The sequence below is a fragment of the Anoplolepis gracilipes genome, chromosome 1, assembly GCF_047496725.1.
Source record: "Anoplolepis gracilipes chromosome 1, ASM4749672v1, whole genome shotgun sequence".
NCBI lineage: Eukaryota > Metazoa > Arthropoda > Insecta > Hymenoptera > Formicidae > Anoplolepis > Anoplolepis gracilipes.
The window spans coordinates 21265565-21290590 of record NC_132970.1 but is presented as its reverse complement, the minus strand read 5'-3'; the positions used below and the strand labels follow the sequence as shown (position 1 = coordinate 21290590).

Sequence of the window (25026 nt, the reverse complement as noted above, 5' to 3'; positions counted from 1 at the left end):
TGTGTCTCTATTTTTTTAACGTTGCATAAGAATGTCTCTTGCACGATTTCAACGTTCATGCTTGGTTCTCTTAATATTGTATAAAAAAAGAAGAAGAAGAAGAAGAAAGCGATAGATAGACGATAATTGTATATAAAAGTTGCTTTTGCAAAAAATGCTGCTGTGTTCAATTATAATATCAATTATAACAGCATATATATGTGTGAGTGTGTCTGTGTAGCTTCTTTATTTTATACATGGGTATAATATTTTATTTTTATAAAATTATTTATTATAAAATATAAGCAACATGTTATCATACCCAATGTTAGCATTCGCTATCTAAGCATATCATTTTAACACAGCAATTTGTGTGCTTTGAGATAATTTATAATGTTATAGATAAGTAGAGTGAAAACTGTAAGTACCATTTTAGTGAGAAAAGCAGAATAAAAATCTGGGATAGTAAACTTCAATACAAAGAAAAAGGATTAAACTTGAAGAGAATCAAGCATAAACATAGATAAGATTATGAGGTCCAATATTTCGAATATGTATATGAAATATGTAGTTATGTCAATCCAAACTAAATGATAAAATTTTATTCAAATATTTAAGGTACTTAATGAAGGATGTATAATAATTATAATTACATACATATTTTTTAGTTATTATAAATGCATATATATGTAATTAAAAACATAATATTATATTTTATCAAATCTCAAAGAGTTTTAATATATATATATAGATATATATATATATATATATGTGTGTGTGTGTGTGTGTGTGTGTTTATATATGTATGTATGTATATATGTGTATATACATACAGAGTTTTTCAACACATCAGGTATTTTTTAATAGCAGATTCTCTGACCAATTTAGTAACAAGTTGTTTATTAAATGTCAAGATATCAATAGTTTTCAAATTAAAATTATAATTGGAAGTGATTGAAAGAAACAAACTATATTTATAAAAGAAAAATTTGTAATTAATAAAATTATATTCTAGAATTAATTTCAAATAAAACTTGTTAATAGAATATATATAATTATATTAAAAATAAAATTATATAATATGTAATATTATATAATAGTTGATTTTAATAAAATTTTAACTTGAGATTTATAAAAATATATATGTAATAAGATAATAAAAAAAATTGAAAGTTTGCAAAAAATAATTACATTGTTCGATATTTTCACTAAAGAAAAATCTACTCCACATTGATCAGAGAGTTTATCAAAAAAACATCCAAGGGTTTTGAAACATTATATGTATATAACTTGCTGTTTTAAATTAAATAGTTACAATCTATACTTGTTATGTAATAATATTAAGTAAAACGCATATAAGTCTGGACTGACATAATTAACTTTTTTTTGTGTTAAAATTGACCTATTGTATTTTCATTCGAAATTAACCTCCAGGGGGCATTGTGCAAATTGATCATGTTATATATGCGATTTGTAGATTTCTCATGTTCTTATCTTTTTCTTTCTTCTTCTAACCTCTCCAAGCAGGATGGAGGTGGAAAGGAGTGGAGCAGGATTAAAGTTATATTTAGCTAAGACCTTATCACTACTATTCCTGAGCATGATATAAACGAAGTTGATACTTGAGATCAATAATTTTGAAAGAATCGAATTAAGTTTAAAATTTTCCAACAGCGCTTTATAATTACATATATATATATATATATATATATATATCGTCATTGTATTTTTCGAACGCAAAGTTGATATCAACCTCGTTCACTGTCTCATGTACCCTGTATAAATGATAAGATACAGCGATAATTTTTCCAATATTTCATAATAATGCTAATTTCTCTTAATATCTTCTAATATTTCTTAATATGATTTTTTGTATCATAAGATAATATTTATAATTTTTATTTTTTTTTCATAAAATGTTAAAAATTTTATAAGTTTAATATATAAAGAGTTCGAAGACCTTTCGATTTTGATTTGTTAATTGATACAAATAAAAAATTATTGTATATTAAACATGATCAATAATTTTAATTTTATAAAAATCTCTTTGGTTATTTTTTGCTAATTAAATATCAATGTTAATATTTTTACGTCAACAGGATTGAAAGAATATAGAGAGAATAGAGAGAAACAAACTTTCTTTGTAAATATGTATATTATCAAATTTTGTACCTCGGCCAACAAATATTATTAATATAGGATCCAGCAGAAAAACTCTTTTGACGTTTTTAAAACGACTGTAGTTTAATTGACAGTGATCGGAGGATCACGTGCTCGATTGCGTTGAACAGCACACACAACGTCACTTTGGAGCAATAGAACGCACAATATCATACTTTTTGTAATCAAAACATTTTTTTTAATGGCTCAATTATTCGAACATAGCGACTGCTCATACAACAAGAGCTTCAATAAAAGTTATTAAAGAAATGTTTTTCCAGTCATGTCATTTCTTAACGCTATTTGCCATGGTCTGCTTGATCGGGTGCCTAACTTTTCTGTTTTTGATTATTTTCTTGGAGGAGCAAGATGGCTCCATGGTAGAATGTCAAACTTGTCGTGTGCAGGATCTCAGTATCGAATCCGCCCATGTCTTCACATATTAATAGTGCTTAATAAGCACTTTAGGCATATGTTTAAAAAGAAAAATGTTTAAAAAGCAATTGATTAAAAAAGCAAAAACAGTGTAGAAAAAGTGTAATAAGAAGCATTATTATATATATGGGGGATAAATGTTGAAAATAAGGATCTTCATAAAATGTTGAAAATAAAGATCTATCAGTCCTTTTTTTAAAAAAGATTATTTGAGAGGATTATTATTTCCTTCTATTGGAGGATTGTTTGCGATTATTTCCTTTACTCTAAAAGAAAAGCATTCATCAATAAACTACCCACATCAAATAAAAACTGTTATTTTATGGTGTTCCAAAATGGCGTCGTATGTACTGTTCAACGCCATCGAGCACGTGATCCTCTGACTACTGTCGGCCATATTATAGTTATTTTAAAAAGGTCTGGTTTCTTTGCTGAACCTTGTATTATTATTATTATCAGAAAAATATTGAATTATTTTAGAATATTAAATTACTTTTCAATGATCTCATACGATCAATCAAATTAAGAAAGATCTTGATCAATCTTAAGTGATTAACAGTTTAGTAATTATTTCGGAAATTACCGTAACTTCCATAGCCTTGGGTAGCTGCAGCAGGCTGAACATTATAGCTGCTACCCCACTGATGCGGCGGCGGCGGTGGGATTTGTTGTTGTTGAGGTGGTCCCGGTGGTGCACCCCAGCCTTGAGCATTGTACTGGGTACTATATCCGGCATATCCACCGGTTTGGGGACTAGTGCCCCAACCCTGATATTGTTGCATCATATTCCCAGGCGGACCCATCGGTCCTCCCATCATAGGTCCTCCCATTTGCCCATTCGGGCCACCCATAGGCCCCATATTCCCGGCCATTCCCATCGGCGGGCCACCTTGTTGAGGTGGACCCCACTGACCCTGATGACTATCATTCATCTTGCTGGAAGAGTCTCGTGGTTCTGCACGTTTAATTTCAACCTGAAAAACACAGATATCATGCAAATGTATTGTTAAATTATTTTTTTATTAAAAATGATGAGAAAAATTCTAAATTTGTATTAAAACTAAAATTTTGAAATAAAGTTTAGTAATATATGTATACGCGCATTATACCATTTACAAACATCTTTATTAATTGTATATGTTTTAGATTAATAAATTACTTTATATTAATAAATATAATATTCTGCACATTATAATGCTCATATAATATTCGCTTTCTTAAATAAAAATAAGATTTAATTCTAATTATAAAATAGAAAGTCATTAATTAAATGGTATACTTATATCATAAACTAACATGTTTTAATAATAATATACTTATATAGTAACATATTAAGAGCAGTTCACACTTAATACTATTCAAATTACAAAAGTAGTATCTCCCTATCAATTCAATATATAGAGTTTATATATATGCTAATACTTGAATTAATCTTAATAATTATTGAATAAATAATTTATGTGACTAAAATTCCTATGTAATATTTCTAATTGCAAGGGAACAATACATATTAACAATGTACATATATATGTACCCATTTTCTATTTGCCACACAAGATCATATGTCATGATAATAATACATGATCTTATGCAGCATCATAGTTACATGACGATGGTGTATGTGTTATACCTGTTTTCCATTTAGGTTGACAAAATGCTCCGCAACGCATCTGTCCACTGCTTCTTCATCCTCAAAGCTGAGAAAGCCGAATCCTGTCGTCCAAACGTGAGAAAGTATAATCAAAAAAATGCTCGCCAGAACAATGCGAGAAAGCAATTTTTACAATACAATATGTGTAAAATATATGCAATCACAAACCCAAACAGATATTTATATTGTGTTCAGTCTTATAATACTTATTAGATAATTAATTTTATTATTTATATTATAAAATTAATAAAATAATCGCTTTTTATATTGCGCAATATAAATCTTTTTACAATTCATTGAGTGTATGATTGTCTATTGTATTATATATCAATACAGTACAGTACAGTACAGTACACTACAGTACAAATCAAAATTTTGTTCTCAAATATTTATTTTAAAATTTTATTAATTTATAAAATTTAGAATGCTAGAAATATATATTAATGTATATATTAATAATATATATTAATTTATATATTTAATGCATGTATTTCTACAAAAGAAAAAAGATTAACTATTAAAAACAGACAAGAGATTAAGAAAGAAAAATTTTAGTGCTGTACGACTATTGGCTGAGCCTGTTGTCTCGCCTCTCAACAAAATTATATTTCACAATAAGATCAAAATAATGTTGTGACTTTTTTTATTATTAATAAATTCAATTAGACTTCTTGAATGATACAAACATTTAAAACAATGCGAAAAGTTATATATTATTTTACAGATTATGAAAATCCATAATAACATATTTTGTGATGTATTCATAATCTAGTTCAAAATTTGTATTCGTCTCTATTTTTTATTATAAAATAAAAATTAATTCTTTATTTTTTCTAATCTTTGTTAATTAGTATGAATAATTACGCAACTGAGATAATTGTAATTCTTAATCTATAATCTTTAATTCTTAATCTATAATCGTTATAATATATCTTAAATAGATGAAATTACATTATTCGAAAATTTTGATAAATAGCCGCAAATAATGATAATTTTGATAAAAAAAAAAAAAAAAAAAAGATTTAAGCTTAAATACAATTATTTTGTGTGCATTAGATTTATAACCGATGCTTATGTGTATTAAAATTCTGATACTATAATAATCGTTTTTAATGCATTCACTGTCAAGAACGACATTTATGTAGAATATAATATGTCATAATATTATATAATGTGCATTATGAAGCAAATAAAATATACATATATATATATATATATATATATATATATATATATATATATATATATAATAATCAAACAATGAATGCATTTGTTGTCACTTCTTTATAAGATTATAAAATTTTAATAGCTTATATTTTCTACAATCTTAATGATGGCTGACTTTAAGAAGCTTAGCAAGAATAAAGTATTTTATTTCAATAGATAAGCAAACACACACAAAGTCAAAATTTCAACTTCTTGAATGCAACCACCATAAACACAGCTATTATGTAGTTGGAAAATATTTAAAAATAATTAATGTTTGTATCTAATCTAACAAAGGAGTAGTCACAACCTTATTTGTAAATATAATAGTGATGCTTAGCCAATAGTTTTCAGCTATAAATATAATTATTTAGTTTTATTTTAAAATACAGTATATTATTACGTTATTTATATTATTATATTATAATATTATATATTATAATTATATATTATAATTATATATTATATATTATAATACATTATTTTTATTATGTTATGTTTATTATCAATATATTATTTTTATTTTTAGGTTATATTTTATAAATTTAATATAAATAATATTACACACAACTCTATAAATAATTATAAATGAAAATATAATTACATTAATAAGTTTCCAAAGTAGAATCACAAATGCATATCTAAAAAATGGGATTGCTTACTAATTACATAGCAGACTTAAGCTATGCGTAACTAACAATAGTGTAATTTGATAGAGCCTTATATGTAATAAAACTTAGCCAAAACGCACTATACATAAACTGTTTTATTTAATTTAATGTAAAGTACTGCAATGTGTAACATAATCCTCGCAAAAGAATAAGATATATTACAAAAGAAAAATTAAAGCTGGATATCATAATTGCGCAATATTAGATAATTTTAAATTTTATTATTTAATCTTATAAAATTAGAGAATAAACTGCTTAAATCATTAAAAATTGTTAATTCTTATTGAGAGATCTTAATATCACTTTTTATTATATCATAATAATAGATATGGTACTGCAGTAAAGTCAGAATTATTGATTAAAAAAACTTGTACTTTCATAAAACTATCTTTAATTAATAAAAAAAAATATTTAATTTCCTTTCATATTCATATTTATTCTGTACATGTGCAAAATAAAATTATTTTAAATTATATTACACATATGTATACCTAATATTTTTTTATTACACATATATAATATAGATTTAGAATGTATGAAATAAATATGGAAAATCTCTTATATATTATTTCTTCTATAAAATGAAAAATTCAAGAATTCTGACTATAATTTTGATAATATCATAGATAAAAACTATGAAAAGAAACTTATTTTAAAGCTGTTTTGATATATTGTTCAATAGTTTTCATAGTTTATTCTTAAATAATACACAATATTGAAAAAAAAAAAAACATAATTTAAAACTTAAATTTAAAGCACATACATTTTATTCTTCTACTCCAAAAAAAAAAAGAAAGAGAGAAAGAATCAAATATATGTAATATTGACAGAAATATTATTTAAATAAGGACATGAAAACTATCAAACATATCAATTAATATATTCTGATAAAAAATTAATTTACACTCACCCCTAGATTTCTTCTTTTCCTGATCATACATTATAACCACTTCCATAACTTTGCCAAACCGTGTAAAGTAGGACCTTAAGTCAGTCTCCGTAACATTACTTGGCAATCCACCAAGAAAAACTTTCGGAAAACCACCACTGCGTTTTGGTTTCTGAAGAGTGCGTGGATTACATGGTTTTGGATCAATCTATAATATGAAAAACATCAACAAAACATGTTTTATCTAATTCTCTTATGTACATATAAAATCATATAAGTCCGTTTTAATCATGTCATTACAATTTTATTAAATGTGCTATATAAGTAATTTATTTTGCAAATCTAGTTTACAGAAAAAAATACATATGTATTTCATAAAAAAGAAATTTAAATACATACCGTACGTCCATCAAGTTGATGAGGACCATTTTGGAGAACCAGAGAAACATTAGCAGGGTCGCTAAATGTTACAAATCCAAAACCCCGACTGCGTCCAGATTCGCTGTTTTTCATAACGACGCAATCTATAACTTCGCCATAACGGCCGAAATAACGTTGGAGATTCTCTTGGGTTGTTTCCCATGACAACCCTCCAACGAACAATTTACTAAAACAAGAAACAATATTTCTTTAATATGGTTAACATATGCATTACATAATTTAAAAAAACATAAAACACACTAGCAATAATAAATAACATATAACATCTGTGAGCGATATATCATTATAAATCTTATAAATTCACTTAAATGCTTATATTGAAGCAAAAATATTTTATCACATTTATCACATTTGAATCATATTTTTCAGTATGTTTATCTTTTTTCATACTTTCAATAAAAAGAAATATTTTTAGAAATAAAAAAATAAAATTTTTAATTTAATTTTTAATTTAAGCTTCTTTAAAAATATTTAATTGTAGAAAAAATATATGGCTTTTATTTTTACATTTCCTCAAACTCGTGCTAAGTCAATTTAACATTCTAATAAAAAATTTTGTAGTATAACAAACACATTAATACAACAATTATATATTATAGCTACTCATCATAATAATTTATATATATATATTTTACAATAATAAATAAATCTATTATATAAATATATATATACATGTGACCAACTTAAAAAAAATATAATTTAATCATAGAAATAATATAATATAATATAATATATATATATATATATATATATATATATATATATACATATACATATACACAGATATGAATACCATAATACCATAATAAAAATTTTAAAATGTATATATAATAAAATAAATTATTTTAAAGAATTTTCTAGTTTTAAGTATTTAATTCTTAAGAAAAGTATTTTTCTAAAAAAAAAGAAAATAATAAAAGTATATGTTACTTATATAAAGCATAGTGAAAGCATCAACAATGCGTATAAATATTAAAATCAAATAATACTTGCATTTTTTTTCTCTGCCTACTATTTAAAAAATTCAATCAAACTCAAAGCAACTCAATTTACTTCAATAGACATCTGCTTATTACTTTATTTACATATGTATTACTTTATTTAATTATAAAGGCACATAAATCTTCCAGAGACGAGTAACAAAGCAAACTATCCAGTCTCTATCGGGAATTAGAGCATAAAAATAGAGAATCGAATAGGCTACGAACGCGAGTGAGACCGCTTTCGCGGTGCTGCCATAAAAGAATGTGCTTATACGATAGGGCAGGTGAAAGGGAGGGGAATCTAGATTTTCACACAATATTTTGGAGGATCGAGCGAAGATTGAACGAAGCAAAATCGGTCGAGGCGAATACGCCGAGTCGACTTTAACCGGCGAATCTCACAAAGTGGAGTCACGCATCATCATTACCATAAAAAAAAAAAAAAAAAAAAAAAAAAAAGAAAGAAAAAGACCAGCGCATCTCTCGACGAGATATGTCTTAGCTTTCAATAACGACGAGGGTATTACAGCTAGCGACGAGTAGAAGACGCGAACAGGAGAACGAAAATAAGAAAGAACGTGCGGAAAAAAATCATCGAGCGATATCACGATGACGCGAAAATGGAGCTCCCGCACAAAAATGATGGCCCCGCGAACACGACACATCGCAGTTTTTCCGATAAACGACCACAATATAATAGGATCACGATATAACATAGGTACTTACCCCTTTTCGTCGTCGTCCATTTCGGTCTTCACTCTCATAATATTTCACTTAAAACTACGAGAATGCTGTCTATTTTAGGGCGCGAGTGGGAATATGGCACGATGCTTTAGCGCGGACGAGGGTAATGGCTCCGTACAACGCGACGTCGAGAACAGAATGTAAACGTAACGAAGCGACGCGCGTCACTTCCGCCGTCGATGCGCCGCTAATCAAATCAGCAACCAATCACTCAGGAGCGTCTCAATCGATGGCTGTTTTGTAAAAAAAAAAATTCTATGTTATATACATATAATTTTGCAAATCGAATTTAATTCTCGCACAGCATAATATTGCATCCCGTCGCGAAAAGAAAATGTAACTTTGCATAAATCAACAAATAAATGTGCATAAAAATCGAAAAAGGGTTATCTTTTACCTTGCTGATGTAAGCACAAATCGCAGAGAATTGTATCTCCCTTACCACGTACGACACTGCGTGGAACAACGTTCATTCGTTACACGCGGACATTTTATCTGACATTTAGACTATATATTCATTGCACACTGGCGAATAATAATTTATAATTTCAAAACCATCTGATGTCTACGCATCGAAAGCACATGTTTTAAAAGGTTACCTGAACACGTCAGTTATTTGGAGTTCAACGATCTGTCGTCACACACTATGCGCCGGGTATGCTGCGTCACAGAGTTCCTGGAAAGAACTTTCTAACAGCTAAATACTTTTTATGTAAATTTCTAAGGTAACCACGATAAAGACTATCGATATCGATGAAAATTAACTACCGATAATATGATTCTCGAAAATACAAGAGGTGACCTAACATCTGGCAATGATGTCTTTTTTTTAACCTAAAGTGGTAAGACTGTAATGGAGGGAAATTTAAATGTGCACCTTCAGACTTGTCTCACGAGACCGATGTCGCCAACTGATTTCACCTCGTGCAGTATATTTATCTCAGTATAGTCTAAACTGATCTATTTACATTAAAATTATTTCACATATGAAATAGTATTCAAAGAAGGTTTTAACCTATTAAATACAATTAAAATACACTGTACATAAATATTAATAAAAGTAAAAAACGATAAAATGTAATAAATATTACACAAGAACATAAACTATATATATTATTCATATTCTTATTTATTTTTTTTTAGTTTTATACAAATCTTGGATTTTTAAAATCAGATTATTTTTATTACATGATATGATGACTATAATATAAGGCAAGTTGGAATAAATATAATAAAACGACTAGCTTTGTAATGACTATATTATTCCATCCTAATATCATAAGTCGTAATCACATATATATTATATAGTCATTGATTTAACCTAGTGTATTGAAAATGTTTTAAAAGACGAATTGCTACAGTACAAGAAATATTTACTAGATATATATATATGTATATATATATATACACAATGAATTTTGCAATTAATTTATTATTTAACCAGATCATTTAATTGTTTAATAATTACATAACACAGTTATATTATATACATATTTATAATATATTATATACTGTTTAAAAATAAGAAATAATATCGGAAAGTACTTTTATGTACTATAAATACTTATTTACTGACAGCTTTTTTGGAAGGAAGAAGTATCTGCGTTAATTTTCTAAATGGTATCTCGACACATAATGTAAGAATTAAAGCAACCAAAAAGGAACAGACTACGTCTGGAATGGAATCCCATATCTAGACGAAAAAAATTTATATAATAATAACAGCTACTTTTGTAAGATTATTTAAATAGATAATATTCGAAAAAAATATGATTAATACGATTGCAATTTTGTAAAAGAATCCTCATATACGTACCACATCAAAAATTGAAAACATTCTAGGGTTTCTTCTTCGTCCGTTGTTATAAATGTGAAATATATCACTTATAAGATAAACTCCATAAGTTAATTTTCCTAATATTTGAACCCAACTAGGCGTCAAAAATTTGTGGTAAAATGCTACAAAAAATGTATATATATTAAAGATATTAGATTGAAAAAAATAATATTTTAATATTAACACTTTGCGTGAAAAGTATGTATATTTACATATTTATACTTACAATTAATATATTAAAAAATATGTTAAATATATTTTTTATTACCTCAGAGAATTAATGAGTTATTATGAAATACTTATAAATATTTAAACTGAGATTATAATTTCTTGATAATATTTCTTATTGTAAATACACTGTAATTAAACATCTCTAGTTCACAAAGTGTGTGTAAATTATTAAACCATTTTATTATATACGTACTTAAACGACTGTCAATGGATAGTACAACTATTATTCCACAAGTGCAAACTGCAAATAATAATTTCTCAAAGAATGCACAAAATCCACCTTCTAAAGGTGACCACTCGAAATATGGCATAAAAAATCTATGCGCCCACAATTGAAATGTGACAGTCAAAGTTAGAGGCAGTATTAAGACCAATACATGCGACAGGAACTATAAAATATAAAATGCGATTAATTGGCATGTGTTGTTTGTTTGATATGTATTGTAAACGTCATACAAAATAATATAGATCATACCGTCGATATTTGTCTTTTTATTCCTCTATGATCGTGAAGTATTGCACCCGCAGTTATACCAACAAGATATGCAATAAAACGTATATATGTGTGTATATAATTTGTCGCAAAGTCCGGTGTTTCGCTAAAGTGTTGCAAGCTAGAAAAATTATTATGATTTAGTAAAATATACGTTGTATCTAATGACAAATATATATATGTGTGTGTGTGTGTGTGTGTACATAATAGAAAATATTATTTTTATAGAATATTATAAAATATTATTTTTATATTTTTATATCGTATATATTATGTATTGTATACACATATATACATATATGTGTATATATATATATATATATATGTATATATGTGTATACAATACATAATATATACGATATAAAAATATAAAAATAATATTTTATAATATTCTATATATATATATATATATATATATATTTATTTATTTATTTATTTATTTATGCCATCATAAAAAATATATACGATATTTTACGAAACGTGTTATACCATGTAAAATGTAAATAATAGATGCATAACTCACCGCAGCGTAAATAGAAAAACAGGCGGTACATTATATAAATATGTTAAGAAGAATGGTATAGCACAACTGATGATTGTTAACGCTCCGAGAAAAGAATATCCAATTTTACGGGGCATACACCAAAATGCGTAAATTACAAATTGGCTAAGAATAAATAATTGGAAATCGACAGATAAATACCACGTTTGAAACATACACTAAAATAAAAGATAGATATATAATATATTCACGATTCTTTTACCTGTATATCGATCGATATAAACAATTTTACCATTTCTGTTGATTTTACATAATTATTAATATACAATAGATTTGTCCACCAATTAGTGGCACATTCCTCGCTCTCTTGTATGATTTCGTGCTTCCAAAAGGGTCCCGAACCGAGAAGCGGTAAAATCCAAACATGAAAGAAGACTATTACAGCATAGGACGGTGTCAATCTATTAATTTATAAATCAAAATATGTATTTTAATAGTCTCAAACAATGGTATACGTCTTTAGATGCTAATTTGCATACATGTACTTAAAAAAAATTTCAAGTATCGAGGAAAAATAGTGTAATTCTTTTCATATTTACCTTAAATATCTGGTTATAACATCACTGAAAAAATTGAATTGCTTCCTTCGATCTAAATCCGCTAACATATGATATGTAACAAGAAGAGCACCCAAAGCAAAAAACATGTCTATCACAACTTTTCCATTTAAATAAAAGACTATTGGTTGTAGAGCAAATAACTACAAAAAAATATTAAATTTACAAATTAAATTTTATATGTAAACTTTATATAAATAATTAAGAATCCTTTTTCAAGTTATAATTGAAGGCTAAGCGAGAATAAAGAGAGAAGTATTTAAAAATATATTAAATGGAAAATGCAGATATTTTTATTCAATAAAGCAAAATATCAATTTAATATTATGAATCGACTTCAAATATTATTATATTATAAATGTTTCAATGTGTTATATAATTGTTTATACAAAATTTGCATACAATAAATTCTTTTCGATGAATTTTGAACGCAAAAATTCGCGAGAATAATTTTGAAAATAATATTGATATATAATATCACAACTTTTTTCTTCATGCACACTTAGCCCTATTTTTAATATTGATAAAATATAAAATGACATGTTACTAAATATAAAACACTAAAATCTTAGAACTATATATATATATATCCATTAAAATTGCAATACTTACTCTTTCAAAATCTATGACATTAACCGTTGGATTAGCATAATATTGTATAACACGGTGACCATTTAGTACAATAATTGATAAGAAAAATCGTATAAAATGTATGCTGTCGAGTCCCGGATTCGAGTAATTTACCTGAAGAACACTTTTAAAATTTCTTCGAAGTGAAAAACAAAGCAATGCACTTCGAATAGTTGATGTGTTTCCACTACTTAATTCAGTTTCATACCAAGTACTGACAAATATTACAATCAGCAAACTTAATAGTATGATACTGGAAAATTATAAAGATGCTATCATAATACACATCAGTATTATTTTAAAATTTGTAAATTTATTATATACAATAAATATATATATTTATGCTTTATTATAAAAAATATAATATATACAATATTTCACGAAACATTTTATTAAAGATATGTGTACGATAAAAAATAAAAGAAAAAGAACAAGAGAGAAACAAAAAAAAAGAAATAAATAACTTTTGCAAAATCTGAATAATATTTTTAATAATTATCTAATACTTTCATAGTTTTAAATAAAAAACAATGATTCTTTTTATATAACAATTTTCTTAAACTTGTGGGTCTTGATATTAATATTACTCACCAATATATTGCTGCAGCAAGAGTAAATTTAGGCGCTTCCTCAATTGTTTGGCAATAATTTGTCGGAACTGCAGTCTCTATATAAATATTGTGATTTGCACCTATCTTTTCTAGAGGTCTTTTTAAAGCTATTTCTATATCTTTTGCACTACATGTTGATGGTACACATATAGCTAATTGCAACAAATAGCGACGAACGCGATGAATATTTCCTCGTTCCTGTATATATATATATATGCAATTTTTCAAACAAAAAAAATAATTATACTAATAACATTCTTAAACCTAATACGTATATATAAACAAATTATGCCTAAAAAATAAACGAAAAAAAGAGAAACAATCAGAAAAGTATATCTTCTTTTATATATTAAAGATTATGCAGATACGAATAAGAGAGAAGAAATTTTTTCTGATTCTTTCTCCTTTTCTGTTTCTTTTTCTTTTTTTCTATTCTAGTAAAATATTCTTCTTCATTAGCAAAATATTGTAATACTACTCTTACAATTAATCTATGTCTATAATACTATACCTCTATTGCTTCCCAAAAAGACTCATTTGGATTGTAATCAATAGTTCGTTTATAAGAAATCGGTGTATCTTTCCTTTTATACTCAAGATCGACTAAACAATATCTACCAGCAATATCATTTTCTTCCCCGGCATCAATTTGCAAATTGTAACATTCATCAAAATTACCCAAATGTCTAGTATGACCATATAATATGCCATCAGGATATTTCGATGAAGAATCAAACACTAATAAAATAAAATTTTACTAAGTTAAAAATAAAATGGGATATTTTATTTGTGTATTTCTTCCAAAAATTCTAACGTAGAAATATTAAAACAATAAAACGCTTCAGAATTATGAACGATCCAAATTAAAAATAAAAATTATGCATACACACGCGCGCGTGCGTGTGTATGTATGTGTACGCATAACAATCACACTATTAATTTTTATTGCTTATTTAATATTTTTATTATTCAACTAATGTTTTGTTTTTTTAGTTAGTTATGTGTGTAATACTTTTTAACTATAGACAATAGCAATCATCATAAAAAATAAAATGAGATGTAAATTTCTGACATTGATATATTTATATATAATTTATTATTTTTATAACAATTTTGAAGTTTTTTTAATCTGCTTCTACTTGTGGATGTAATTTTTATATTTTATTTCAATTTTTATTACCAATTTTCTTTTTTAATTCATTATGTGTAGATATTACATTTTTTAGTTACCATGTAACCACATATTTTTAATAACAATCGTCATAAATTAAAATAAAATATAAATTTCTAATGTGTCTGCTCATACATCTTGATTATTACTTAAAATTTAAGATTGAAACCACCTGATTGTACTTGCGGGTACACGCGAGAGTAATAATGTCTTCCGCATTCTCAAAGAATTTATGACATGCGGTTTACGGATTCCTTCCGTTTATAGATTTTTTTACAAACTAAAGTAGTTGAATCCTTATCAATACACATGTGCTGTTAGGAATTATAGTATTTAAACGATAACATATATTTCTTAAATATTACAAAGAAAAGTAGGATAATTATGATAAAATTGTATTATGATAAAATTGTTCCCGAAGATAATCTAACGTAATAGTAGCTATCTGAAAATAACTTATAATGAATAAATGTGTTGTGCAACATTTTAGCTTTCCAGAGTTAAAAAACTAAAATATTTTATATTTCACGATCGGTTACAAATAATTGAATAAAAAAATATTCATAAAGGGGAACATAATAATATTTTATATTTACTTTATATTATATATTTTTTTCAGATGTCTATATAGTAAACTAATCCACAAAAAAATAAAGAAAATAAATAAATTTTTTTAATGAATCTTTCGAGTGATTCTCTTTAAAAAAATTGAGATAAATCTTGTTTTATATTATTTATACAAAAACTGGTTCGATTTCGTGGAACACGAAAAAAAAAATAAAAATGACAATTTAACTCATATTTTATTATTTTTAAGTCAAAAGAATTATTTAATTAATTATAATTTTTACATAAAATATTATAACATTTTATAAAAATAAATTTTAACTTTTACTTTTTTAAGTCAAAAGAATTATTTAATTAATTATAATTTTTACATAAAATATTATAACATTTTATAAAAATTAATTTTAACTTTTACTTTTTTAATCTTCTTTGTTATGATCGAACTTACATTTTGATGATGGTTAGTATTTCTTTTAAATATTTTATATTCAGAATATCATTTTTCTGTTATGTACATGAAATATCGCTTGAGAAAGTTGGTATAAACCAGTAAATAAGATTTTGAGATTTTTTCAGATAATTTCGTAAAATTATTAAATCCGATAATGCTTTAAAAGTAATCGTGAAGTGAGTGAAGACTTGAATAAAACCTCAAGATGGAATTGTCGCAAGATTACTTTCTACTAATCTCTAATAACTAATCTCTCTTTTCCCGCATAATATTTAATAAAAGAATATACAATTATGATATAATATTCCTTGCAATAATTCTTTACAAATACAAATTTTTTAATAGTTTAGTTTCGTAATTTTCGACATACTTACTTTGCACAGCCCACAGTGTACCATTTTGTAATTCCTTTAAAAATCTTTGTGCGTCTTCTTTACATTTTCCATCTGGCAAATCCTCGGACTGAGCGAAGATTATAGGTAACAACGGTAGATTGATAGGATTTAGTGATTCCGTATTTGCAAAACACTGTTCATTATTATAACCACCGGTATGTAAAATATTGTTTAGATTTGGCTGATCCAAATTATTTTCATTTAATGTCCATTGTTCTGATGCAGAATGACCCTGCTCGGCAAAACTACTTGATATTCTCAACAATAATGTGCTAACAGAAATTAGCACAGTTTGTTTGAACATTATCAAATAATGACTGTCAACGATGAACGAACTACGATAAACTAAAGCTTCTAGCTTTGTTATGTCTACTTATTTATTCACCTTACCCCACTACATCATAAAGAGCCAGAGTTACCTATATCTTGCACCTATATTCTTGCTTCAAAGAACATATCTCATAAAATAAATCAGTGCTCGGAGTGAGTTGCCTTTTTCGAGCCGATTTTCGAGGCGACGCCTTCTTTCTCCCAATAGCGCTCGCGATTTGACGGCCAAGCCGCCGAATCGTTTCAGGCGCGTTTTTGTAAGATATATATTTAGATCCATATGTTAGGCACACAAATCGTCACACATAAATTATAAGTAAAAATATTAAAAATTCTATTATTAATATGTTATGTAAAGCTATTATATATATATATATATATATATATATTATATATATATATATATATAATTTATTATATATTTTATATTACATATATTATTGTTATATTATTTATTATTATTACATTTATTATTTATTGACATAATTTTATTTATAATTATTTATAAAAAAAAAAAATTATTTAGCGAGAAAAACTTTCATGATGTGACGATTTGTGTGCCTAACATATGGATCCCAATATATTTCTTACAGAGATGCACCTGAAGCGATTCGGCGGCTCGGCCGTCGAGTCTCGAGCGCTAGTGGGAGAAAGGAGGCGTCGCCTCGGAAATCGGCAACTAACTCCGAGCACTGAAATAAATTATACAAAAATAAAAAGTAAAATTCTAATAAACTATTTCTTTTAGATGACAAAATTAATTGTAATTTATTCCTAGATAGTCAGTAGTTTATAAAGTTGCTTCATGTTGCCAACAATTTTTGAAGCAGCTACTTTTAAAAAATTGAATACAAAATGCGACAGCATTATGTTTGTTGTGTTAAACATATGTAATTTTTAATTTTAAAAATTAAATTAAATTAAAAAATCGAAAATTATATAATAAAAATTGATAATGTGTTAAGATCGATTTACTACCCGCAAACAGAAAACTTAACAGCAACTTGACGTCAACTTATTGTTGTCACCGATTTGTTATTCATGATTAATGTATTAACAATTTATGGATGTCACGGAAGATATTAATATATTTTACCGTTATTCCCTGATGCTTTTTGGCAAATGTTTTTTTTCAATGATTAAATAAAATAATAAATGGATCAAATATGCCAGACAGCATATACATATTCAAAAGTTGTTCAGAGGCTATTTTGAAAGTATCTTCTCGTTCAAGAATATCTTTAAAATGTCCTCTGAATGTTTTTTGGATATGCATGCTATCTGGGCACAATTATATTCATTGTATAAGGAAAATATATTTATTATTGTATAAAGAAATATTTGAAATGAAAACCATATTTGTTATTGCAAATATTTCCTTATGCAATAAATATATTTTTCTTATGAAGAAGTTTTTTGATCGTAACTAGTTGTTAACGAATTATTAAAATTATTATACATTGACGACAAAAAACAATACATATAAGTTAAGAGTTCGTGTAAAAAGTTTATTTGATTATCAAGTCGCATATGCGCTATTTATTTTATAATCAAATTTTTTTTATGAGAATATATAAATAAGCTTACAAAGTATAGCTAGTAACAATATAATATTTTCCATCAGTTTAATGTCTGATACAATCCTAATACAAGAGATTTCAAATCTTAATATATATAAAACAAATTGGTGACAACAACAAGATGTCGTCAAGTTGCTGTCAATATGTAGGATGTTCGGAAATTAAACCAACAAACTTTCAGAGGTTGTCGGTGGCACCAAAAAAATCATTTTTCGCAAATGAACCTAGGGTCGGAAACGTGTCGTTACAGCACTATGGCACACAGTGTTCGAAAAAGGTCGGAAGAAAAACTGAATAACTTTGAACCAGCTGATCCAAAGTAGATAATAATGTTTTGAAAAGGTTTCGAAGAGAGCTACAAAAATATGCAATGAAAACTAGGCGGTTTTATTTAAAAAATTCAAGGTGATTTCGATCTGACCTTAGTGACGACCCTAGATTTATTTACAAAAAAATGATCCTTTTGGTGCCCCCGAAAAATATCTTCTCTTTCTTTTTTTCCTACGTTATTCCCTGTTCCTATTTCTTGTTGCCTCACATTGTGTAAGGGGCTTTAGAATAGGAGTAGAAGTAAGGAAATAAAAATATTTTATTCGCTCATATGCTTATTCCAGCTCTTTTTACGTCGCTCTTACTACTTACTCCAAGTTTACTCTCACGTATTATAGACTACAGTCGGACCTCTTATCCTACGACCCTCTTATGCTACGAAACCTCTAATCCTACGACAAAAAATCCTCTCATGCTACGATCGCGAAAGAGGAATTATATCCCCACTCTCAAATTTTTGTCATAGGATCAAAGATTTAAGGGGAAGATTCCGGACCGAAAATGTCGTAGGATAAGGCCGGGTGTACAATAACTATAGTAAGCTTTAAGTCGTAACAAATGAACCAATCATATTGATTATTCTTCTCTAAAGTCAATTGTAATTGGTTAATTTCTTACACCTTAAGGCTTACTGCATCTATTGTAGACCCGGCCTAAGGGCCGTCTACAATAGGTGTAAGTCGTAAGCCGTAAGAAATTAACCAATAATATTCGATATTCTTCTCTAAGGTCAATTGTGATTGATTAATTTTTTGCGGTTTTTTTTTCTTGCTGAATACCGGCCTAAAACCAGGTCTACAACAATCATATTCGATTATTCTTCTCTAAAGTCAACTGTGATTGGTCAACTCCTCCGACATCCGACTTACGACAGCTATTGTAGAACCGGCCTTAGAGAAGAATAATGAATATGGTTGGTTCATTTCTTACGATTTAAAGCTTACTACAGCTATTGTAGACTCGGCCTAAAGCGTAATCTACAATGAGACTTTAAGACGTAAGACTTAAGAAATTAACCAATCATATTCATGATTCTTTTCTAAACTCAATTGTGATTGATTAATTTCTTAAGGGTGATTCCACAATAGCTGTCGTAAGTCGGATGTCGACAGAGTTGACCAATTACAGTTGACTTTAGAGAAGAATAATCGAATATGATTCGAACGCACCCATATATTTAGATTGTAGGCGCGTTCCGATATTCACTGCCAGTACTGAAAATCTATAATTTACGTCACGTACACTATAGATTTTTAGTACTGGCAGTGAATATCGGAACGCGCCTTGTGTATGGCCTTAAGATGCCTTTTCATGCTGACGCTCGACACTCATTTTTGGCGTCAAAACAGATCACGTGATCAAAATTGACGAATTGGTATTTTTATTTTTGATCACGTGATCTGTTTTGACGCCAAAAATGAGAGTCGAGCGTCAACATGAAAAGGCACCTTTATGCTTGTCTCAGCTTGTCTCGATTGAAATTGTAGTGTCATTCTAATTGATGTGACGAGTAACGTGATTACATTTGAAATTTTATAAACAAAATACAACGATGGCTTTATTAACAGAAAATGGAAAAGGATGTCTACCCGATTACGAGGTACCGGGAGCAAGAAAAGTGAGATTCAGTCCATATTCCGATAATGGAGGGTGAGTAAAATAAATGTAACCTATACCTCTACTAATTTTAATTATTACGATGAAGTGATTATAATTAATGTTTTTAATTTTTATTTTCTTATTCCCACGAATAAAGTGCGTTGTACTCGTGAAGGATATTATTAAAACGTTAACTTATCTTTAGGAGCGTAGTGGCTCTCGCAGGAGATGATTTCTGTGTCATAGCTGCGGATACACGTCTCAGTACGGGATTTTCAATTTATACTCGAGAACAGGATAAATTATTCCCTTTGTCAAATACCACCATTCTAGGATGCTCTGGCTGTTGGTGCGATACTTTGACTTTAACTCGTCTCTTGTCTGCTCGTATGCAGGTACAAATGTTATAAATTCAATTAAATGCAATCATATAGATATATGATGATAAATTATCAGATATACATGCGGTATTTATCTTTATTTTAGATGTACAAACACGAACATCAAAAAGAAATGACAACTCCAGCAGCAGCGCAGATGTTGTCAATAATGTTATATCATAAAAGATTCTTTCCTTATTATGTCAGTAATATACTTGCTGGATTAGATGAAAATGGGAAAGGCTGTATATATAGTTATGATCCAATTGGACATTGTGAAAAAACTACATATAGAGCTGGTGGTTCAGCAGGTGCACTTTTGCAGCCACTTCTTGATAATCAGGTATATATTTTAATCTGATATAATCAATCTTTATAATATAATATTTAAGAAAATTAGATAGTTTATATATACATTGCATTGTGTAACATTTTTATTCTTTAGATTGGATATAAAAATCAAGAAGGAGTCACTCCTACAGTCTTGACTGAAGAAAAGGCTGTGGCAATCTTGAAAGATGTTTTCACTTCTGCAGCTGAGAGAGATATATATACAGGTGATGGAATAAATATTAAAATTATTACCAAGGATGGAATAAAAGAATCCAATTTTGCTTTGAGAAAAGATTAAAAAGGAGGAAAAGCATTTATATCGTGTAAATTTATTTCAATATCAACACATTTTTCATTATCCAAACTTTTCTCTCTTTCAAGTACTTTTAATTATAATATTTTTTTGTGGAATAAAGAAATAATTATTAAATATATAGAATACCTGAATGATGTAAAAAAACATATGCATCAAAATGTAAAAGATACAAAATATACATAGTATTACTTGAATAGGCGTTCTTTATATTTATACACAATATTTTCTACTCTATATACGTGGACACCTTATCTATACTTATTCTATACTTTTAATAAATCTTGCATTACAACTTCTCTGTACTATGGTGCTCAGTGAACAAATATCGGGTACTTTATCATAAATTAAGAATTTTATTTAGTCATTCAAACATTTCGCTCTTATTTTCATAATTAGCATTAGTAATGTACACTTGAAAATCTATAATAATGATTACGCAAAGGTAACTCAATAAGCCTTGTTTAATGTAGAAAGTTTTGTTCTCTATTTGCAACGTTCAATTAGATTTCGTTCACGCCTACTACTGCTCCAATTTCTTACAAGTCTACAATGAAATGCCGAATTTATCTTACTCGTTACTTTAAATGTACAAACATAAACATCAAAAAGAAATGACAACTCCAGTAGCAGCACAGACGATCTTAATAATGCTGTATCATAAAAGATTATTTCCTTGTTATATCAGTAATATACTTGTTGGATTAGATGAAAATGGAAAAGGATGTATATATAGTTACAATCCAATTGGACATTATGAAAAAAAATTATATATAGAGTTGTTGCTAAGGTACGCGGCATTTAGCTTCATGTGTCCATATTGCAAATGCAATAGGGCAATATACCTCTTCTAAACACTGCGAAAGTTTTCAAATACATTATTTTGTAATATTTCATATAATATTGATATATTATTTTTTTCATATCTTATTAATAATTAAAACTGTATTTTTATATAAAATTTAATAAAATTATCTATAATTCAATATAAAAAATTTATATAATTTTACATAATTTCAATTCTACTTTATCAGATAGAATTACAAAAATAATATATTTTATCAAACATAATTTCAATTATGTAATATCTGTTTTAATTATATAATTCTAATTATTAATAAGATACAAAAATATTTAAAAAATTTGGAAACTTTTGTGACGTTTGGAGACATATTGGCCCATTGGTACATAGTAATATGACTTTCTAATAATAGGTGCTTCTTAGTTATATACGGTCCACATATCGTCATTAATATGTGAATAAGTCAGGTAGCAGTAAGAGTGAATCATTTGAAAATTGCAAATTGAGAACAGCACTGTTATACTACTATATTATTGTATGCATCGTATGTGTTGTATGTTGTGTTCGCATACAATTCACGTATTCACGATATCTTAATATATATATATATATTATAGTATAATTATATATAATATATATATTATATTATAATATATCTTTTACCATAAAGGCAAGTTAATTATAACCCATTTTTATCATTCAATATCAATGTAATCAAAGGAAAGAAGGTTAGGGGTTTATTTGTTGCATTCCATTCTACCATCTTTCTCATAGTTCTTTCTTGGAAATAGTATATAAGGATCGAAAGTAGAGTTGTTTCCCCCCGAGATTCACTTCTTCGTCCCGGGGGTCGTTAACGGTTTGCCGCGATCTTTACCACGCAATTTAATTCCAAGCACTCGCTCAATCTTGCCAATGACCATTTGATTTGGTATTCCACGTCCTGCTTCATAATCATTAATGACTTGTGCCTTTTCATTTACTTTCTGTAAAGAAAATACAAAAATTATTAGTAACAAATAGTTGCATTTTTTATTTCTCTGATAATAAATAATTTCTAATTATAAAGACACAAATACTTTACTGTAGCTAAATCTTTTTGCGATAATCCTTTGTTTTGCCGTCCTTGTTGGATAAGTTTACCAAGTTCAAGTGGAATTTGATCATGTTTTAATTCCTCTGTTTCACGATCTAATTTGGCTGTGTTCTTTGTGGTTACATGCTGTCTGTTCGCACCACCACCCCCTACTCAAAAATTTTAAATTGAAAGTTTATTATATCATAGATATAATTCATTATTATATTTTCAATAAAATTATTTAAAAAAAAATATATATATATATAAAACATAATAGATCTTTTTCTGTTAAGTAAATATATCTTTAGCATATTATTTAACATAGTCTATCAGAATGTAAAAAATATTTCATATAAATCTTGATTCCTTTTTTTTGTTTTTTAATAGTAATAAAATATAATAACTCTTCACACTTGTGTGTATTTAATCTCTACATAAACATATCAATTTTAAATTGAGATTTTTATTTGTGATATAACATCTGTGTATGTATGATGACATGACAATAATTCTGATTATATTACTTCTTAATAATAAAAACATAAAAAAGAGAAGAAAAATCTGGTAAAATTTAAATATTTTCATTTTTAAGGAAAAAAGTAACATGATAATTATTATTTCTCTTTGCAATAAAATTCTATTTTATTCTTAGAAAATTGTGTGGTGTGATGTAACTTGAAATTACTGTTATCATTGATAAGAATGTGCAAAACTGTCGCCTAAAGTGGCGAGCATCGTTTTGTTTACACGTATCGCGAACGACCGAAAGGAAAAAAGTAAAGAGCCGGAGAAAAATGTAGAAAGATATTTCTACTCACATTTCGCTTGTGTTTCCACGGTGTAACCCTGTCGCCGCGCATCGTTCACCGCCTGTAAATAATAATAAACCTATAGAAAATAAACAAGATCGCGTGCGACGCAAATACGGACATCGCGATCCCTCCTGCTAATAAACGTGATAACCGCGCACCGGGAATTCGAGAATTTTCAGACCTTCTCGGTTTTGAGCGTCGACGATTTGGGAGCGCGTTTACGCAGCGTAATAGGCGCCGTGTCCCAATCTGACATGTTGTGCAAAAACCGCTGCGAACGTTCAGTGTTATCGCGAACCGTCTTCCCAGTATTAGCCGCTGTTCCTTACACTCTGTGCTCGCCTACTTGCTGCTTGCTGTGCCGTGTGTCGCTTTCCAGCACAAGTTCTCTCGTCCTTCTCACGGACGTTCCGAAAGTCATGCGACGCGGCCGCTCGATCGACCGGCGCGAAGCTACAATTTTGTGAACCTCAGAGCCTTTGAATCACCTCGGATCTCGGATCGCGCTTCGAAGCAAAACTATACCCGTTATTCCGTCGAATTTTACATTTTACGTTCACGTCGCTATTTTCCATGTGCTCTCGATCGATAGATCGCCATCCTTGAAATTTTCGAGCTCTGTCAACCGCGAAATTTGAGATTAAAATTTTGTGACAGGTGACAGACTCGGTCATAATAATGGAAAAATAAACCTCGCCGGCTACCTGAACGTCTTTTTCAAATTCTTCGATGCTATATATAGACAGAAAAATGTAACTTACATTGCTCGCGCAATCGTCTTGCTCTCATTATTATAATGTAAAAA

The 25026-nt window shown here is 27.8% G+C and overlaps 4 protein-coding genes across 10 annotated transcripts in view; 1 reads left to right on the top strand and 3 right to left on the bottom strand.

Moving 5' to 3' along the window:
• The window catches only part of Hrb27c (Heterogeneous nuclear ribonucleoprotein at 27C), a 64090-nt gene extending 54749 nt beyond the window's left edge, over positions 1-9341 (bottom strand). The window contains exons 1-5 of one of the 6 annotated variants that reach the window (XM_072897125.1): positions 9142-9341; positions 7391-7598; positions 7013-7199; positions 4205-4287; positions 3158-3548 (exon numbers count right to left, since the gene is read on the bottom strand). In XM_072897125.1, coding sequence (XP_072753226.1) covers positions 3158-3548; positions 4205-4287; positions 7013-7199; positions 7391-7598; positions 9142-9179 — 907 coding nt within the window. In that variant the 5' untranslated portion in view covers positions 9180-9341. The remainder of the gene's footprint in view (positions 1-3157; positions 3549-4204; positions 4288-7012; positions 7200-7390; positions 7599-9141) is intronic. The other 5 variants (XM_072897136.1, XM_072897144.1, XM_072897145.1 and 2 more) reach the window with 5 other exon arrangements.
• Positions 9342-10587: 1246 nt separating this feature from the next.
• LOC140668228 (nose resistant to fluoxetine protein 6-like) lies at positions 10588-17023 on the bottom strand. Its single transcript, XM_072897060.1, has 11 exons — positions 16644-17023; positions 14592-14818; positions 14061-14278; positions 13452-13722; positions 12822-12982; positions 12515-12683; positions 12244-12440; positions 11703-11841; positions 11421-11616; positions 10976-11118; positions 10588-10852 (listed from the first exon to the last, which is right to left on the bottom strand). Exons 1-11 carry the CDS (start codon positions 16966-16968, stop codon positions 10724-10726), a joined length of 2175 nt encoding a protein of 724 aa, XP_072753161.1. The 5' UTR covers positions 16969-17023; the 3' UTR covers positions 10588-10723.
• A 3340-nt stretch (positions 17024-20363) lies between these two features.
• On the top strand, positions 20364-21678 carry Prosbeta6 (proteasome beta6 subunit). Its single transcript, XM_072911610.1, has 4 exons — positions 20364-20554; positions 20709-20898; positions 20990-21226; positions 21329-21678. Exons 1-4 carry the CDS (start codon positions 20457-20459, stop codon positions 21512-21514), a joined length of 711 nt encoding a protein of 236 aa, XP_072767711.1. The 5' UTR covers positions 20364-20456; the 3' UTR covers positions 21515-21678.
• Positions 21679-21862: 184 nt separating this feature from the next.
• Positions 21863-24967, bottom strand: Mbf1 (multiprotein bridging factor 1). 2 transcript variants are annotated; one of them, XM_072911624.1, is made up of 4 exons: positions 24403-24967; positions 24228-24279; positions 23416-23579; positions 21863-23317 (listed from the first exon to the last, which is right to left on the bottom strand). In XM_072911624.1, exons 1-4 carry the CDS (start codon positions 24475-24477, stop codon positions 23162-23164), a joined length of 447 nt encoding a protein of 148 aa, XP_072767725.1. In that variant the 5' UTR covers positions 24478-24967; the 3' UTR covers positions 21863-23161. The 2 variants fall into 2 exon arrangements, with proteins under 2 accessions (XP_072767725.1, XP_072767734.1); XM_072911633.1 differs by having other exon boundaries at positions 23416-23576; positions 24403-24943.
• Positions 24968-25026: the final 59 nt, after the last annotated feature.

Coding starts and splice junctions, on each gene's coding strand:
- LOC140668228 (XM_072897060.1), bottom strand. CDS start 16,968: ATGTTCAAACAAACTGTGCTAATTTCTGTTAGCACATTATTGTTGAGA. Junction 11,617..11,702: donor TAAAAAGACAAATATCGACG/GTATGATCTATA, acceptor TATATTTTATAG/TTCCTGTCGCATGTATTGGT. Junction 11,119..11,420: donor ATCCATTGACAGTCGTTTAA/GTACGTATATAA, acceptor CATTTTTTGTAG/CATTTTACCACAAATTTTTG.
- Prosbeta6 (XM_072911610.1), top strand. CDS start 20,457: ATGGCTTTATTAACAGAAAATGGAAAAGGATGTCTACCCGATTACGAG. Junction 20,555..20,708: donor CCATATTCCGATAATGGAGG/GTGAGTAAAATA, acceptor ACTTATCTTTAG/GAGCGTAGTGGCTCTCGCAG. Junction 20,899..20,989: donor TCTTGTCTGCTCGTATGCAG/GTACAAATGTTA, acceptor TCTTTATTTTAG/ATGTACAAACACGAACATCA.
- Mbf1 (XM_072911624.1), bottom strand. CDS start 24,477: ATGTCAGATTGGGACACGGCGCCTATTACGCTGCGTAAACGCGCTCCC. Junction 24,280..24,402: donor CGACGCTCAAAACCGAGAAG/GTCTGAAAATTC, acceptor TATTATTTACAG/GCGGTGAACGATGCGCGGCG. Junction 23,580..24,227: donor CGTGGAAACACAAGCGAAAT/GTGAGTAGAAAT, acceptor AAAATTTTTGAG/TAGGGGGTGGTGGTGCGAAC.